Source organism: Ochotona curzoniae, unplaced genomic scaffold (genome assembly GCF_017591425.1).
Source record: "Ochotona curzoniae isolate NIBS_2020 unplaced genomic scaffold, NIBS_Ocur_1.0 contig_2210, whole genome shotgun sequence".
Taxonomy (NCBI): domain Eukaryota; kingdom Metazoa; phylum Chordata; class Mammalia; order Lagomorpha; family Ochotonidae; genus Ochotona; species Ochotona curzoniae.
In genome coordinates this window covers 33203638-33217111 of record NW_024465369.1, presented here as the reverse complement: position 1 = coordinate 33217111, position 13474 = coordinate 33203638, and the positions used below count along the sequence as shown (strand labels likewise).

Below are 13474 nucleotides of genomic sequence, written 5' to 3'. Positions count from 1 at the left end.
TGGTAGCAAAACAAGTTTCACATACCTGTAATATCAAGAACTGAAGGAGACGAAATGTAGTATCTATGAACTGTTTCAAGAAGTTGAGCACCATGGCCTTGACCTTGAAATGGAGTCAATATCAGCATCTGACTACGGTAAAGAAAGTATTTTAAAATTAAAATATCACAACATATCTAATTTAAAAAATTGCAAATCACATATTATAAGCATTTTAAAGCCTGTGATTTTATTTTCTTAATTCAACCTTCAAGAAACTCAAAAATAATAGATATTCAAAATAGGTTTACTTTCCCCAGTTTCAAAAGGAACAATGAAATAAATCAGTACATAGCCAATGAATAATGGTGATTTTTTTAAACAAATCAACACTATTTTAACAAGTATTGGAAACTTCAGCAGTTCCTTATTCTGAAATAAAAGACAAGGCACGTGTTATACTGCCAATTACCTTACACGTGGCCGGGTTTTGTCTGGGTACACATAGTAATTATAGACTGTCATGTAGCCTACAGTCGCAAAGAGCGTAGCTCCATCCTTATTATACTTCTCAAATCTGCAGATAAAACAGAAAGCCAAGCAGGTCAATTACAGTCGCGCTCCCATGCAGTGTCCATTTTCTTTTCCATTCTCTGACTGAATTTTCAGTGTCAGCAAGCTACTCTGTGAGGGCCCAATGGGTACACCTGCTATGTTCTGAATGTACAATTCACTTAATTGGTGTGCAGCAACTTGGATAAATCAGACCTCTTTACATCACTTCAGTGCACTTGCCTATTATAAAGATGAATAGGTGGCAAGTAAAAGAAAACACAGGCAAAGCTCATTTTACTGTTTAAGCCTACATTCAGAGCTCTAACGGACAACAGCATTTAATTCAGCTCTATTCTCAAGGTCTCCCAAAGCATAATGAAGGAAAACTCAAGCCTCATAAACAATAGTTTTTCTTTCCTGGGAAAAATATCATTATACTGTCCCAATAATTGGGCTGCCACAATTAAAAAGCTGGCTTTGTGGAGGTAATAAGGTCTACTGTTGCTTTAGAACTGTACTTACACTAGAAAGTAGTGCCATCTTTCATCATCCACGTCAATAAAGCTAGCAGTTTCAATAAACCACATCAAAAAGGTCTGAAGCCTTTCATGATATTCTCGAAAGCCTGTACATGTCATGTCAGCCTAGGGAAAAAGCCAGGAAAAGTCAGGTGAAACTCATCACAGAGGTAAGTGCAAGTCTGCAAAACACAAAACTATCTGGTGGGAAAATGTTTACAAGTCTCAGATTAAATGTGTACACACACATGCACACACACAGAGGGGGAGAGAGAGAGGGAACAACTCTGTTTTTAATGACAAATAAAGATCTGTCTCCTGAAATTAGAAAAAACATTGAAAATAACAAAACTGCATATTAGCTTCAGGCAAATAGAGTAACTTTACCCAAGAAATATTTTTTCCTTTACCTTATAGATCTGAAATGTAAAGTTTTCTCCTGTGGGACTGAGAACCGAGTATGTATGCAGTAAGGTTCCAAATGGTTTGAAATCAGCTTCTTTTTCCAGCAAAGAAAGAAAATCACTTGTGTTTGTGCAAAATCCAGGAGGAATGATTTGTCTAATTTTGCCTTCAACATCATCTGCCTAAGAAATGGAGGAAAAGGGATCAAAATAAACCAATAAATAATAACAGTAAATTTGAATTTTTAGTTTACTTTCTCTGAAATGGACAAAACAAAAAAACAAAAAACTTCAAGGGACAAAAAGAAGTAAGGATGCAATGAACTGGAAAAGACTGAGTTTCACATGTACAAAGCACTGCCACATAAATTTGAGATGCGCATAATTTTAACACAAAAATAAATCAAAGGAGGCAGGTAGTCTAATACCAAGTGCAAGAATAAAAGCAATCCTACTGAAATTTCTGACATGATACAGAAAAAAACACTGACTGTATCTATTCATGACAACTGGAACTGGCCAAAACAAAAGGGTGCTTATTATTTTATATGTATCAAAGAGGTCAGTATGCACGACATGAAAAGATTACCAGCAGCAGTGAGGTTAGGGCTAGAGCCTGACCAAATGAATAGCAACCTCATAATGAACAAGTAGGTCACAACTCTCTCATATGCCAACTCACAACTAAGATGATCATTTAAAAATATATTCATTTAGGAAATACACAAATTATACGAATGGGTGTAGTATCCACTCATCTCTACAGTGTGACACAATTTTTACAGATCAGAATTTGTAGCAGTAAACAGTAAAAAAAGAGACTGGGCAACAAAATTAAACCGAGAGATTAAAACTAGCCTTGTTAAACCACCACCATGAATGTAGAACTATCAGCTGAGCAGACTTCATAATCCTTTTCAAAACCCCAAAAGACCACTTGATTGAATACATTTACTACTTCTCTTTAACCATGAATATTTGATGAAGTCTTACAATAAAGTATTACTGCTTCTCACCAGGCAATAAAACTTAATGAATTGGTCTCAACTTAACAAAACCTTATCCCTCAATACAGTCCCTAAAAGCCTGACATTACATTCAACAAAATGAGCTTGCATTCTATTGAAACTTTTTCCTGGACAATGAGGCCAGGTTTTTACTTAATGGAGTTTGCCGTGAGTTCAGCTGTAATGTTTGTATTGTATCTATTTCCACAAGGACTGACACAAGAACACTTTGTGTTAACTTACTAAGCAGCTCTTTCATACCGTTTACATGCATGATGGGTATTAGTTCTAAACCAAGACCCTTACTACTTAGCATTCAAAACAGGGAAATTAAGATGCTTAGAACAAAATACACTACAAAAGGCTAATACAACATGCTACTAATTCCTGTCCTTTCAACCATCTTTTAACTAAGTAGAAGCAATGCACCTGCAGATGAATAGCACTTTATTATCATTCAGTTACATTTCAGGATAGAGAACCAAGGGAGGAGTTTATCACAAACAAGTTTTATTTTCAATGTTCTGGTACTACCAACATGTATATATAATTTGTTGATAGCTGTAAAAATAAGTGCTATTATTTAACATATACTTCTTAAACATTTTGCGTGACAGTTTATTTCTAATGTGTACACCAGTTCCTGCAATTCACTTATCCTAAAGATCAAATGAACTGCATTTAGGGGCACTGTTCATTTAAAAATATGTATTTGATGAATATTTTTCCTACATGTTACAGAGAACAAATTCAGCATATTTGTCAATACAGTTTTAACTACATGAAGAAACTGTTAAAATAAGGACAGCTGTAACAGTTTGGTTGAAAAGCAATTAAAATCCATAATTGTAGGCAAATTAATTTTTTTTAATCAAGAAAAACTACTTTTAAAAAGAGGTTTACAATCTGTCACTTAAAAAGAAAATCACTTCAAGACATGAAATATATTTCAACTTTTGAAAACACCTCATACCCTTCTAAATAAGATGCTACACAGCATGATCAAATCATTTTTACTCAATATCTTGCACCAAATCAACTTTAAAGACTGCACAGAAACTCCAAGTTTCAAGTGCCAGTTCTAGTGAAAGGCAGAGCAAGCCAAAGATTTGTTTAATTTTCAGCCTTCAAAGGACATTTGCTGCAATGAATACCTTCAAATATTTTACTCTGAACAAGTTTATACATTATTTTAATAACATTTACAACAGGAGAGTGCTAGATAGAAGGCAGGGAATCTTATGTACATGTAAATATTCATATATACGTGTGTATCTCACTTACACAATACATGTAATTTGAACCACATGGTTCTTGATATACAGAATTCAGAACTTGACTTCTATAAAGGAAAAGTGCTTCTATTTCTCTATTAAATTCACTATTGTTTAAGAAAGATCCTATAACCACCATGTCTTCAGATAGTCTCCAAAATAGACTGTAGTCCAGTTAAATTTCAAAAATTCATTCATATTGGACAGAAAATAAATCATTAGAAGAAAAAAGCTCATCATAGCCTGGGTTGCATGGCCTGGGTCCTTTGCCCCTCCTGGGCAGTGGGAGTCAGGCCCAGGAGCCCTGGGGATGGGGAATCTGGCAGCACCCAGCGCTCAATGGCACCAGGCGAAGCCCACAGGCTACCTGGTGGCATGCTTGTGGGGACTTGGGGCTGTGCACCTGCTGGGGGTCTTGGGGGTGGCACAGGTGGGGGCGTGAGGGGATCGAAGGGCTCAAGTTCAGGATTGATGGACTGACCATAGAGTGCATGGATCAGAACTGGCCCTAAACCTTGATCCTTCCCAAGTTGAGATGAGAGAAAGAGAGGAAGGGAAGGAGGGAGGGAGGAAAAGCCCATCAGTTTTAGTTGAATGTTGAGTTAAAGATAAACTGAAACAAAGCCCTTAATTCTAACGAGTTGGTCTTTAAGTTACTTGTGAAGGTAACTGAAAAATTCTCTATCTTCAAGAGCATTATATTCTTTTAAAAATAATGATACATTGCATTATCTGCCAAAACTCAGATGATACAAAACAGACTCAAATCCAACACAGTGGACATGAAACTCCAGACTTTTTTCCACTTAGACCTACTTCTGCAGTCTTCCCTGTATCTGTTAATGATACCACCACTGTTTATGCAGGGGATGCATGCATCTCATCTAACTCAACATTAAAACCTACTGGCTCTATCTTCAACACAGAACCTGACAGTCACCGCACCACACCCAGTGTCTCCTCTAACACAGCAATGCTGTGATTTTGTTTTCAGTTACTCTTGTCCCCTAAGAGTGTATTTTGTGCATAGCAGTCAAAAATTTTTTTAAAAAATGTAAAACACATCCAACGACTCTTACTTTGAGCCTTTAATGGTTACCAATACTCTTATCCTGTAATTTAGCTTTGCCATCACTGTCAACCATCTTTTACTCTCTTCTCCATCACTCCAGTGATCTAACCACAGGGATATTTCTGTTCTTCAAAAATGCCAAGACTATTATCTTTTTTTTTAGATTTATTTTTATTATTTTTTATTGGAAATCTTTTTTTAAATTTTTTTTTTATTGGAAGGCGGATATACAGAGAGGAGAGACAGAGAGGAAGATCTTCTCTGGGTCTCCCACGCGGGTGCAGGGTCCCAAAGCTTTGGGCCGTCCTCGACTGCTTTCCTGGGCCACAGGCAGGGAGCTGGAAGGGAAGCAGGGCTGCCGGGATTAGAACCGGCACCCATATGGGATCCCAGGCGTGCAAGGCGAGGACCTTAACCACTTGCGCCACTGCGCCGGGCCCCAAGACTGTTATCTTTTTGGGGCCTTTATATTTGCTGGTCTCTCTGCTTAGTAAAGCTTTGCCCTTAGATGATGACATAGCTAACTGCTCCTTCGTTATTTTAAAACCAGCAAAATGCGTCATCACTCTCTTGGAAAGAGATAGAAAACACAAAGTACTCCAAATCTGCTATCCATTCTTTTTTACAAGGGGAAAAAAATCTTTGAATATTTAATATAAGTGATCTTTGACCATCAATCAAGTAAGTACCCTCACAAATATACAGAAAAGATTGATTTCTTACTCCTAGAGTATCTCTAAGTAGAAAAACTTAGCTCTCAAAAGTGGCAGAATTAGAAGTCAATGCAAATATATAGCTATTTTCACTGCATGTGGTATTTGAAAGATTTATCAATAACTAAATCAATCATTCCTTTGCGGGGGAAAAAAATCAATCCATCACCATCAAATGTAACAAAAAAAAGAAGGAACGAAAACAGCCCCTCAAACAGTAAATTGCAACATAAGCAAAAATCCACATCTTATTTTAATAATAGCTGTATTTAATAATAACCTGGGTTGATTTGAGAATTTATCAATCTAGTAAGAAAAATTTGATTATGAAAATATCCCATTTTAATACATATATGTTCAATGCTAGTTTATCTAAGATTAAATCTTTCCAAGCAAATCACAGCTATAGCATTATAACCATAACTGTAAAATTCGGAAGAATTTCAAGCTATTCAAGCTACGGAATAAAATATAAGTAAATTGGCAAGCAAGATCATCTCAAATATGGCTGGAAAGTAGAACAAAACAAGCAGACAAACAAAAGATGCCCAGTAATATAGTGTTTCGTGTACGAAGTTGATTAACAGGTAGCTCATGATAAATAAGTAACTGACATACCAATTACCTTGCTCGGATCATTATATATAGTACGTGTACCTGTAGTGACATACCATGCTGTATCCCATAAATACGCACACCAATGTGTCAATTAACATATTTAACGACTATTTCAGACCTCTTTCATATTACACACAATTTATTTTATACAAGACTCCATTAAGCTCACCAATATGGCATTGTTGTTTTTTGCTAAAAACAGAAATAAAAAGTAACAAGCTTAAGAGCCTAAACTCATTAGAAAAGGTCATAAATATTTCTAACATCTTTTAATCAAGATATTACTACATATTATCTATAATATCATTACTAGCACAGATGTGGGAAAACTGAAAGAAGCCCCTGCTTGCTGCCTTCCAGGTAGTACTAACAAGAAGCTGGACTGGTAGAGAAATTAGGACTCAACCCTAGGGACTTCAACTGGATGTGGGCGTCCCAAGCTCAAGCTGCAACACCACAACAGCTGCCCTCAACTTGGAAGTTGTTTTACAACTGATTTAATATTTGTTTGTTTATTGGAAAGGTAGATGTAGATAGAAAGAACACAACACAAAGAGAAAGATCTTCTGTCTGCTGGTTTACTCTCCAAGTGTCTGCAATGGCTGAAGCTGAGCCAATCCAAAGCCAGGAGCCAGAAACTTCTTATGTCTCTCCCACACAGGTGCAGGGTCCCAAGGCTTTAGACCGTCTTCAACTGCTTTCCCAGGCCACAAGCAGGGAGCTGGATGGGAAGTGGAGCTGCCGGGATTAGAACCGGCGCCCATATGGGATCCTGGCGTGTTCAAGGCGAGGACTTTAGCTGCTAACCACGCTGCTGGACCCCATAATCTGTTTTTCTATCATTCACTTTTTCCATCATTCAATTTTTCCAGCCTCTACCTATTTCAGAAAGTAAAGTTTACATTCTCAGTTATTTCTTGGGGTAACAATCCACTTGTTACAACAATCTGCATTAATTTCCTCAGGATGCTGTAATAAAAAACTGAATTTAGTCTTTAATAGTCTGGAGACAGTGTCTGAAATTGGTGTAACTGGCCCATAATCAAGGTTGCCATATTTCCTTTGCAAATGGGAGAAGAGAAAGCATTCTTCTTCTCTGCCACTGTCTACAGGTTCATCGATCTTTGCTCACACCCACATCACTCCGCTCCCGCGTGGATCCTTCTTTGGCTGAGAGCCACATCACTCTGCTCCCGCGTGGATCCTTCTTTGCTCACACCCACATCACTCTGCTCCCACGTGGATCCTTCTTTGCTCACACCCACATCACTCTGCTCCTTGTGGTCACACCTCCTTGTACTCTTCAGTCATTGAATCTCCTCTTGCAAACTTATTAGGAGTGATGTGATTACATTTAGGGCCTACTCATATAATCCAGGATAAATTCAAGACTCTTAACTTGATCACCTCTGCAAAGTGTGTTTTTGTGGGCTTTTTTTTTGGGGGGGGGGCAACATTCACAGGATCCAGAGATTATATTGTGGAGTAGGGGGCAGAGGGGGTGATAAAAATCCTTATCTAGCCTATCACAGATACTTTTTGATCACTCTTTGCCTTTACCCCCTTTGAAATTTTTGTTTCAAGTAATTTTATAAACACGTAATTATACATGTTCATAAAGGCCTCTGTGTGGTCAGAAATGTAGCAAGAAAAATTTAAGTAGATTCTCCAAGTTTGAAGTAAAACTAGATATTTCAGATATAGAAAAAGAAGTGATTTTCACATTCTCAATTAAAACACACAAAAGAAGGGAGAGAAGGCCTCACTGTGGCTTCTGTATGTGGACTCTGCCTGGAGTCCTGCATCCCCACCACACTGGAGTACTGGGATTGAACCTAGCTTCTCCACTTCCAATCCATCTTCTTGCTAATGCACATCCTTGGACTCAGCAGATGATGGTCAAAATGCTCAGGTCCCTGCCTTCCGTAGGACACCTAGACAGTTTTGGGCCCTGGTTGAAACCTGACTCAGTCCAGCTGCTGGGGTCATTTGGCGACTGAATCAGCACATGAAGATCTCTGTCTTGTTGCTCCCTTTCAAATGAAAATGAAAATAAATAAAAATTTATGAAGCCAGGATTGTGGTATAGCACATAAAGACACTCTACTTCCAGTCTAGCTTCCTGCTGAAGCAATCAGGAAGGCAGCAAATAATCAAATACTTAGGCTCCTGCCACTCATGTTATCAGACCAGACCAGAGCACTGGTACCTGGCTCAGGCCTGGCCCAGAGGTGGCTGTTATGGACATTTGGAGAGTGAACCAACGGATAAAACATTTCTTCGTCTCTCTTCAGCTCTATCCCTCAGCCTCTGAAATAAAGAGCCTTTAAAAATAAGTAATAAAAAAAAACCTTTGAGCTGGTAAATAAAATTCTTATCAGAAAGTGCAATTCTGGATGAGGACACCTGGCACAGCAGTCAAGATGCAGTATGAAGTTATCAGGGGCCTTGAGTGCCTAGGCTCACCACCTGGCTCCCTGCTAACCACTTGGGAGACTGGGTTGAATTTCTTTCTTTCTTTTTAAAGATTTATTAATTTTTATTTGAAAGTCAGATATATATAGAGAGAGGAGGAGAGACAGAAAGGAAGATCTTCTGTTTGATGGTTCACTCCCCAAGCGGTTGCAAAGGCTGGAGCTGAGCCAATCCGAAGCCAGACAGAAGCCAGGAGCTTCCTCCGGATCTCCCACATGGGTGCAGGGTCCCAAGGCTTTGGGCCCGCAACTGCTGACCTAGGCCACAAGCAGGGAGCTGGATGGGAAGCAGGGCTGCCAGGATTAGAACCGGCACCCATACGAGATTTTGGTGCCTTCAAGGTGAGGACTTTAACTGCTATGCTATCGTGCCAGGCCCTGGGTTGAATTTCTGGTTCCTGGGTTTGGGAACTAGTCCACAACAAGAGCATTCTGAGGTAGTGAGGGAGTGAATAAATGACTGTGAAGTTTCTGTATCCTCACTTATCAAAAAACAAACAAAGAAAACAACAACAACAACAAAAACCACAACTAAAATAAACCAAAACAAACAAACAAACAAAAAACCCAGAAAAGCAAAGCCAAAATTTTCAGGAAAAAGGTCCATCTAAGAAACAAACTAAGCATTACAATCATAGAGTTAAATGTAATGACAAGAAGGCAAATACTCTACAACTAGAGATCAAATATGTGATTTTAAATCTGCTACATACCTTCTGTCTTTCCTTTAAATTTTAAAACATGTCTAACGTAAATTGGAAAATACAGTTAAAAAAACTTACCTCCACACAGTCAAAGTTTTCATCTACTTTAGATGCATATTCAACACGGAACATTGTTGACAGGCTGCCAGCAATATAATATAACAAGATCTTCAGCCCTTTGTAACCAAAGGCAGTTTCACTAAAGCAAACAAAAACAATATTTAAAATTAATTTCTGCAAAGTCATCAGCAAGTACTAACCTACATATAAACAAATTTAACTTTATAAGTAGTTGCAAGATTTTAAACAACAAAAAGAAAAGCATTTGGAAGAAAGTCGAGCTTCAATGTTCATATGTAAAAAACACAATTTTTCGCATGTCTTCTTTGCACAGGTACCATGCTAATCTCTGCTTCATTCTAAACCTTAAGTAAATGTACTGCTGAAGCAAACACTCAAATACAAGGAACAATGGCACCTGAGAAGTTAGAGGGGCAGGTGCCTGGCTTTAGGGTTAAGCTTGGAGCATCTTTATCCCTATAACTGTGCTTGGTAGGAATCCCAGTTCTCTCCCTGTCATCCACATGAAGCCCTGGCTTGAGTCCTATACTTCTGGTTTTAGCTTGGCCCAGCTCCGGCCATTGTAGGCATCTAGGCAGTGAATCAAAGGATGAGATTTTTCTGTTTCTCCCTTTGGAATAAAATGAAAATAATTATTGTAAATGTTTTATTTTCATTTACCTGAAAGGCAGACTAAGAGAGAGAGAGAGAGACTGATCTTCCATCACTCACAAACGCCTGAACAGTCAGGCCCGGGCAGGCCAAAGGCAAGAGCCCAGAACTCCATCTGGGTCTTCCAAATGGGCGGCAAGGACTCAAATCCTCAAACTATCACCTACTGTTCCTCTGGGTACATTAACAGGAAGCTGGGCTGGGAAATGGAGTAGCTAGGACTCAAACAAAGAACTCTAAAATAGGATGTAAACATCCAAATGTCAATGTAACCCACTGTGTCACAATGCCTACCCAAAAACATTGGGGAAAAAAAAAGGTGGGCCCAGATGCACACAGGGGACATGACAGTCAACTCATCTAGGCCAGCAAGAGATGTCAACTGTCGTCAGAGGATGGAGAGCAGAAGGGGCTGGACAACTCTCCTGGTCAAGCTTTCAGTGTCTGGGTCTGTGGATGCACTAAGGTGCACTTGGTCAGACAACAGACATTGGAAAGATTTTCTCAACCCTGGAGCAACAAAACCAACAACTTCTCAGAACTATCAAAACCACTCAATAATACCCTTGGAACAATTCCCCACATCAGGGTCTCTCAGCTTCGTCAAATGACTGTTCCCCATCTCCAAGTGCTGATGTAGTTTGACAGCAAGGAACAGCCCCCTCCCATTCCCCTCTATCAGACTTGGGAGAAGAAAAAGAAAAATCCTGAAACATTTTCCTACCCACCTTCCAACATACCTCAACCCTCTGCATCACTGTCAACCATGCAAATAATATTTAAAAAAAAAAAAAAGACATGTACCTGGAGTTGGTATGGTGGTGGCACAGCTTGCTACTCCTCAGCCCTGTGGCACTGGGATCCCATATCCTGATCCAGCTCCCTGCTTATGGCCTGGGAAAGCAGCAGAGGACGGCCCAAGTGCTTAGGAACCCACACCCATATGGGAGACCTGGAAGAAGTTCCTAGCTTCAGACCAGCTTAGCTCTAGCCACTGAAGTCATTTGGAGAGTGAACCAGCAAGTGGAAGATCTTCTCTCCCTATCTTTCCTTCTCTCCGTAAGATTCACCTTTCAAATAAAAACAACCAAATCTTTAAATATATATATATATATATATATGTATATGTATATCCCTTGGGGCTGGCTGGTGCTGCAGCATAGTGAATAAAGCCACCCTCTGTGATGCCAGCATCTCACCTGGGTGCCAGCCGCTCCACTTCCGGCCTGAGTAAAACAGTAAAAGATGACCCAAGTGTCTAGGCTCCTGCCACCTGCTCGGGAGACCCACATGAGGCTCTGGCCTACCTGCAGACCTGGCCATTGAGGCTACCTGGGAAATGAACCAGCACTTGGAGGATGCATTTTTCTAACTCTCTCAATTAAAAAATGTTTTGTTTTTTTGAAGCTACACACACACTTATGTACTCAATGCTCATTCTTGGCTTCTTTATTCCAGCACCTGGGTCTCTTCCAGCCACATGGGAGAAATGGATTAAGCCCCTGGCTACAGCCCAGCTGTCTCAGCTACTGAGGGAGATGCACGGTGTGTGTCTGTTTTCATTTCTCTCTGTTTCACATAAATAAGAATTTGAAAAAAGTGACCACTTGTCACATCTGGAATAATCTGAGTATTAAAGAGAATAATCCACTGAAATAATTGAGGCATGGTTCTCCCTGAGTCTACACCACACTTCAGAAGCGTGCACTTTCATTTCCTTTGCATATAAAATACATCTTGACTTTCTTTTCACTTCTAATATAGAGTCTCTTCTAATATAGATAAGGGAAGAAGAGATGTACTTCCCTATAATAGACCGTCATCAAGTGACAGAATCAGAAAATCACCAATTTATAATCATCTTAGGAAAAATCTGATTCAGAAAAGAATCATTAATGGGTGTTAAAAGCACTGGGTAAATGTGATCAGAAATGGTATTTTCAGTCTCAAAGACTCACACCACAGATTACTTATAAATTACAAGAAAATGTTAACTCTACCGTGGAGAAACCTCTAGAACCAAGCAACTGAAGTTAATATAACGAACAATGGGACAAACTGGTGTCAAGGACTTGTTAGTGTGATACGGTGAGGACATCGGGTGGTAACTTCCGTAATGCTAGCACAAATATGCATTACCTGAACCTCATCCCAATGAGACTAACCACTCCAATCTGAAATAAGGCTGCCACTAAACAAACCTATACATTACTGGCACTTGGACATAGGATGACAATGTCACAAGCCACAGCACTGCTCCAGCAATAAATTTCTTGAGTTTCATCACTTTACCATGTATCTGTCCTTGTTTTCAGAAGACACATATGGAGAATTTCAGAAGTAACTGATCACAATTTGATTGCAAACTAATTCTCAAATGGTTTGACAATATTATTTATACCAGAAAAAGCAATTATTAAAATAATTGTGATTAAATGTTAAATAGAAAATTCAGGTAAAGAATCAGAGCTCATTACATTATACTTGAAATTTCATGAAAATATTACAGACTACAAATGTATTATGTAATATAATCAAGGTATAGTAACCCAAGAATCATGCTGAATCTCCCAATGTAACTAATTTAATCACAAAATAACTTGGGTTATAAACTTTAAGGGACTATATATTAGATACTATAAGCAATATAGCAGGGATTGGTGCACTGGCATAGCAGGTTAAGCCTCTTGCCTGTGGTGCTAGCATCCCTATGGGCGCCACTTTGACCCTGGCTCCTCCTCTTCTGATCCAGCGCCCTACTAATGTGCCTGGAAAGGCAGCAGAAAATCCAACTCTTTGGGTGCCTTAACCCACATGGGGGACCTGTAAATTCCAGGCTTCTGGCTTCAAAAACAGACCCAGCTCCAGCTGTTGCAGCTATTTAGGGAATGAACCAGTGGATAGGAAGATTCTCTCCCTCTCTCTGTAAATCTGCCTTTCAAATAGAAAAAAATCTTTAAAAAAAAATGACAACAACATGGCCTGGTGCAACAGCCAAGTGTCTAAAGCCCTTGTCTTGCATGTACCAAGATCCCATATGAGCACCAGCTCATGTCCCAGATGTTCCACTTGCTATCCAGCTCCCTGCTTGTGGCTTGGGAAAGCAGCAAAGTACGGCCCAAAGCCTTGGGCCCCTGCACCTGCATGGAAAACCCAGAAAAAGCTCCTGACTGCTGATCAGCTCAGCTCTGGTCACTGTGGCTACTTGGGGAGTGACCTAGTGGACTGAATATCTTTATATATTTCTTTCTTTCTATAGATCTAACTTTCCAATAAAAATAAATAAATCTTTTAAAAAATAAATAACAAAAAATGTAGTGGTTATGTGATGGACTCTAGAGTTCAAACTCCAACCATTCATATGTTCTTAGGGAATTACCCAACTGCACCAGTGTACAAAACAGCAGATACTACTACTACTGAT

At 39.2% G+C, this 13474-nt stretch overlaps 1 protein-coding gene across 1 annotated transcript in view; it reads right to left on the bottom strand.

Moving 5' to 3' along the window:
- The window catches only part of HAT1 (histone acetyltransferase 1), a 45232-nt gene that overhangs the window by 16085 nt on the left and 15673 nt on the right, over positions 1-13474 (bottom strand). The window contains exons 4-8 of the mRNA XM_040971715.1: positions 9397-9517; positions 1463-1639; positions 1057-1178; positions 452-556; positions 26-132 (exon numbers count right to left, since the gene is read on the bottom strand). Of these exons, the coding sequence (XP_040827649.1) occupies positions 26-132; positions 452-556; positions 1057-1178; positions 1463-1639; positions 9397-9517 (632 nt within the window). The remainder of the gene's footprint in view (positions 1-25; positions 133-451; positions 557-1056; positions 1179-1462; positions 1640-9396; positions 9518-13474) is intronic.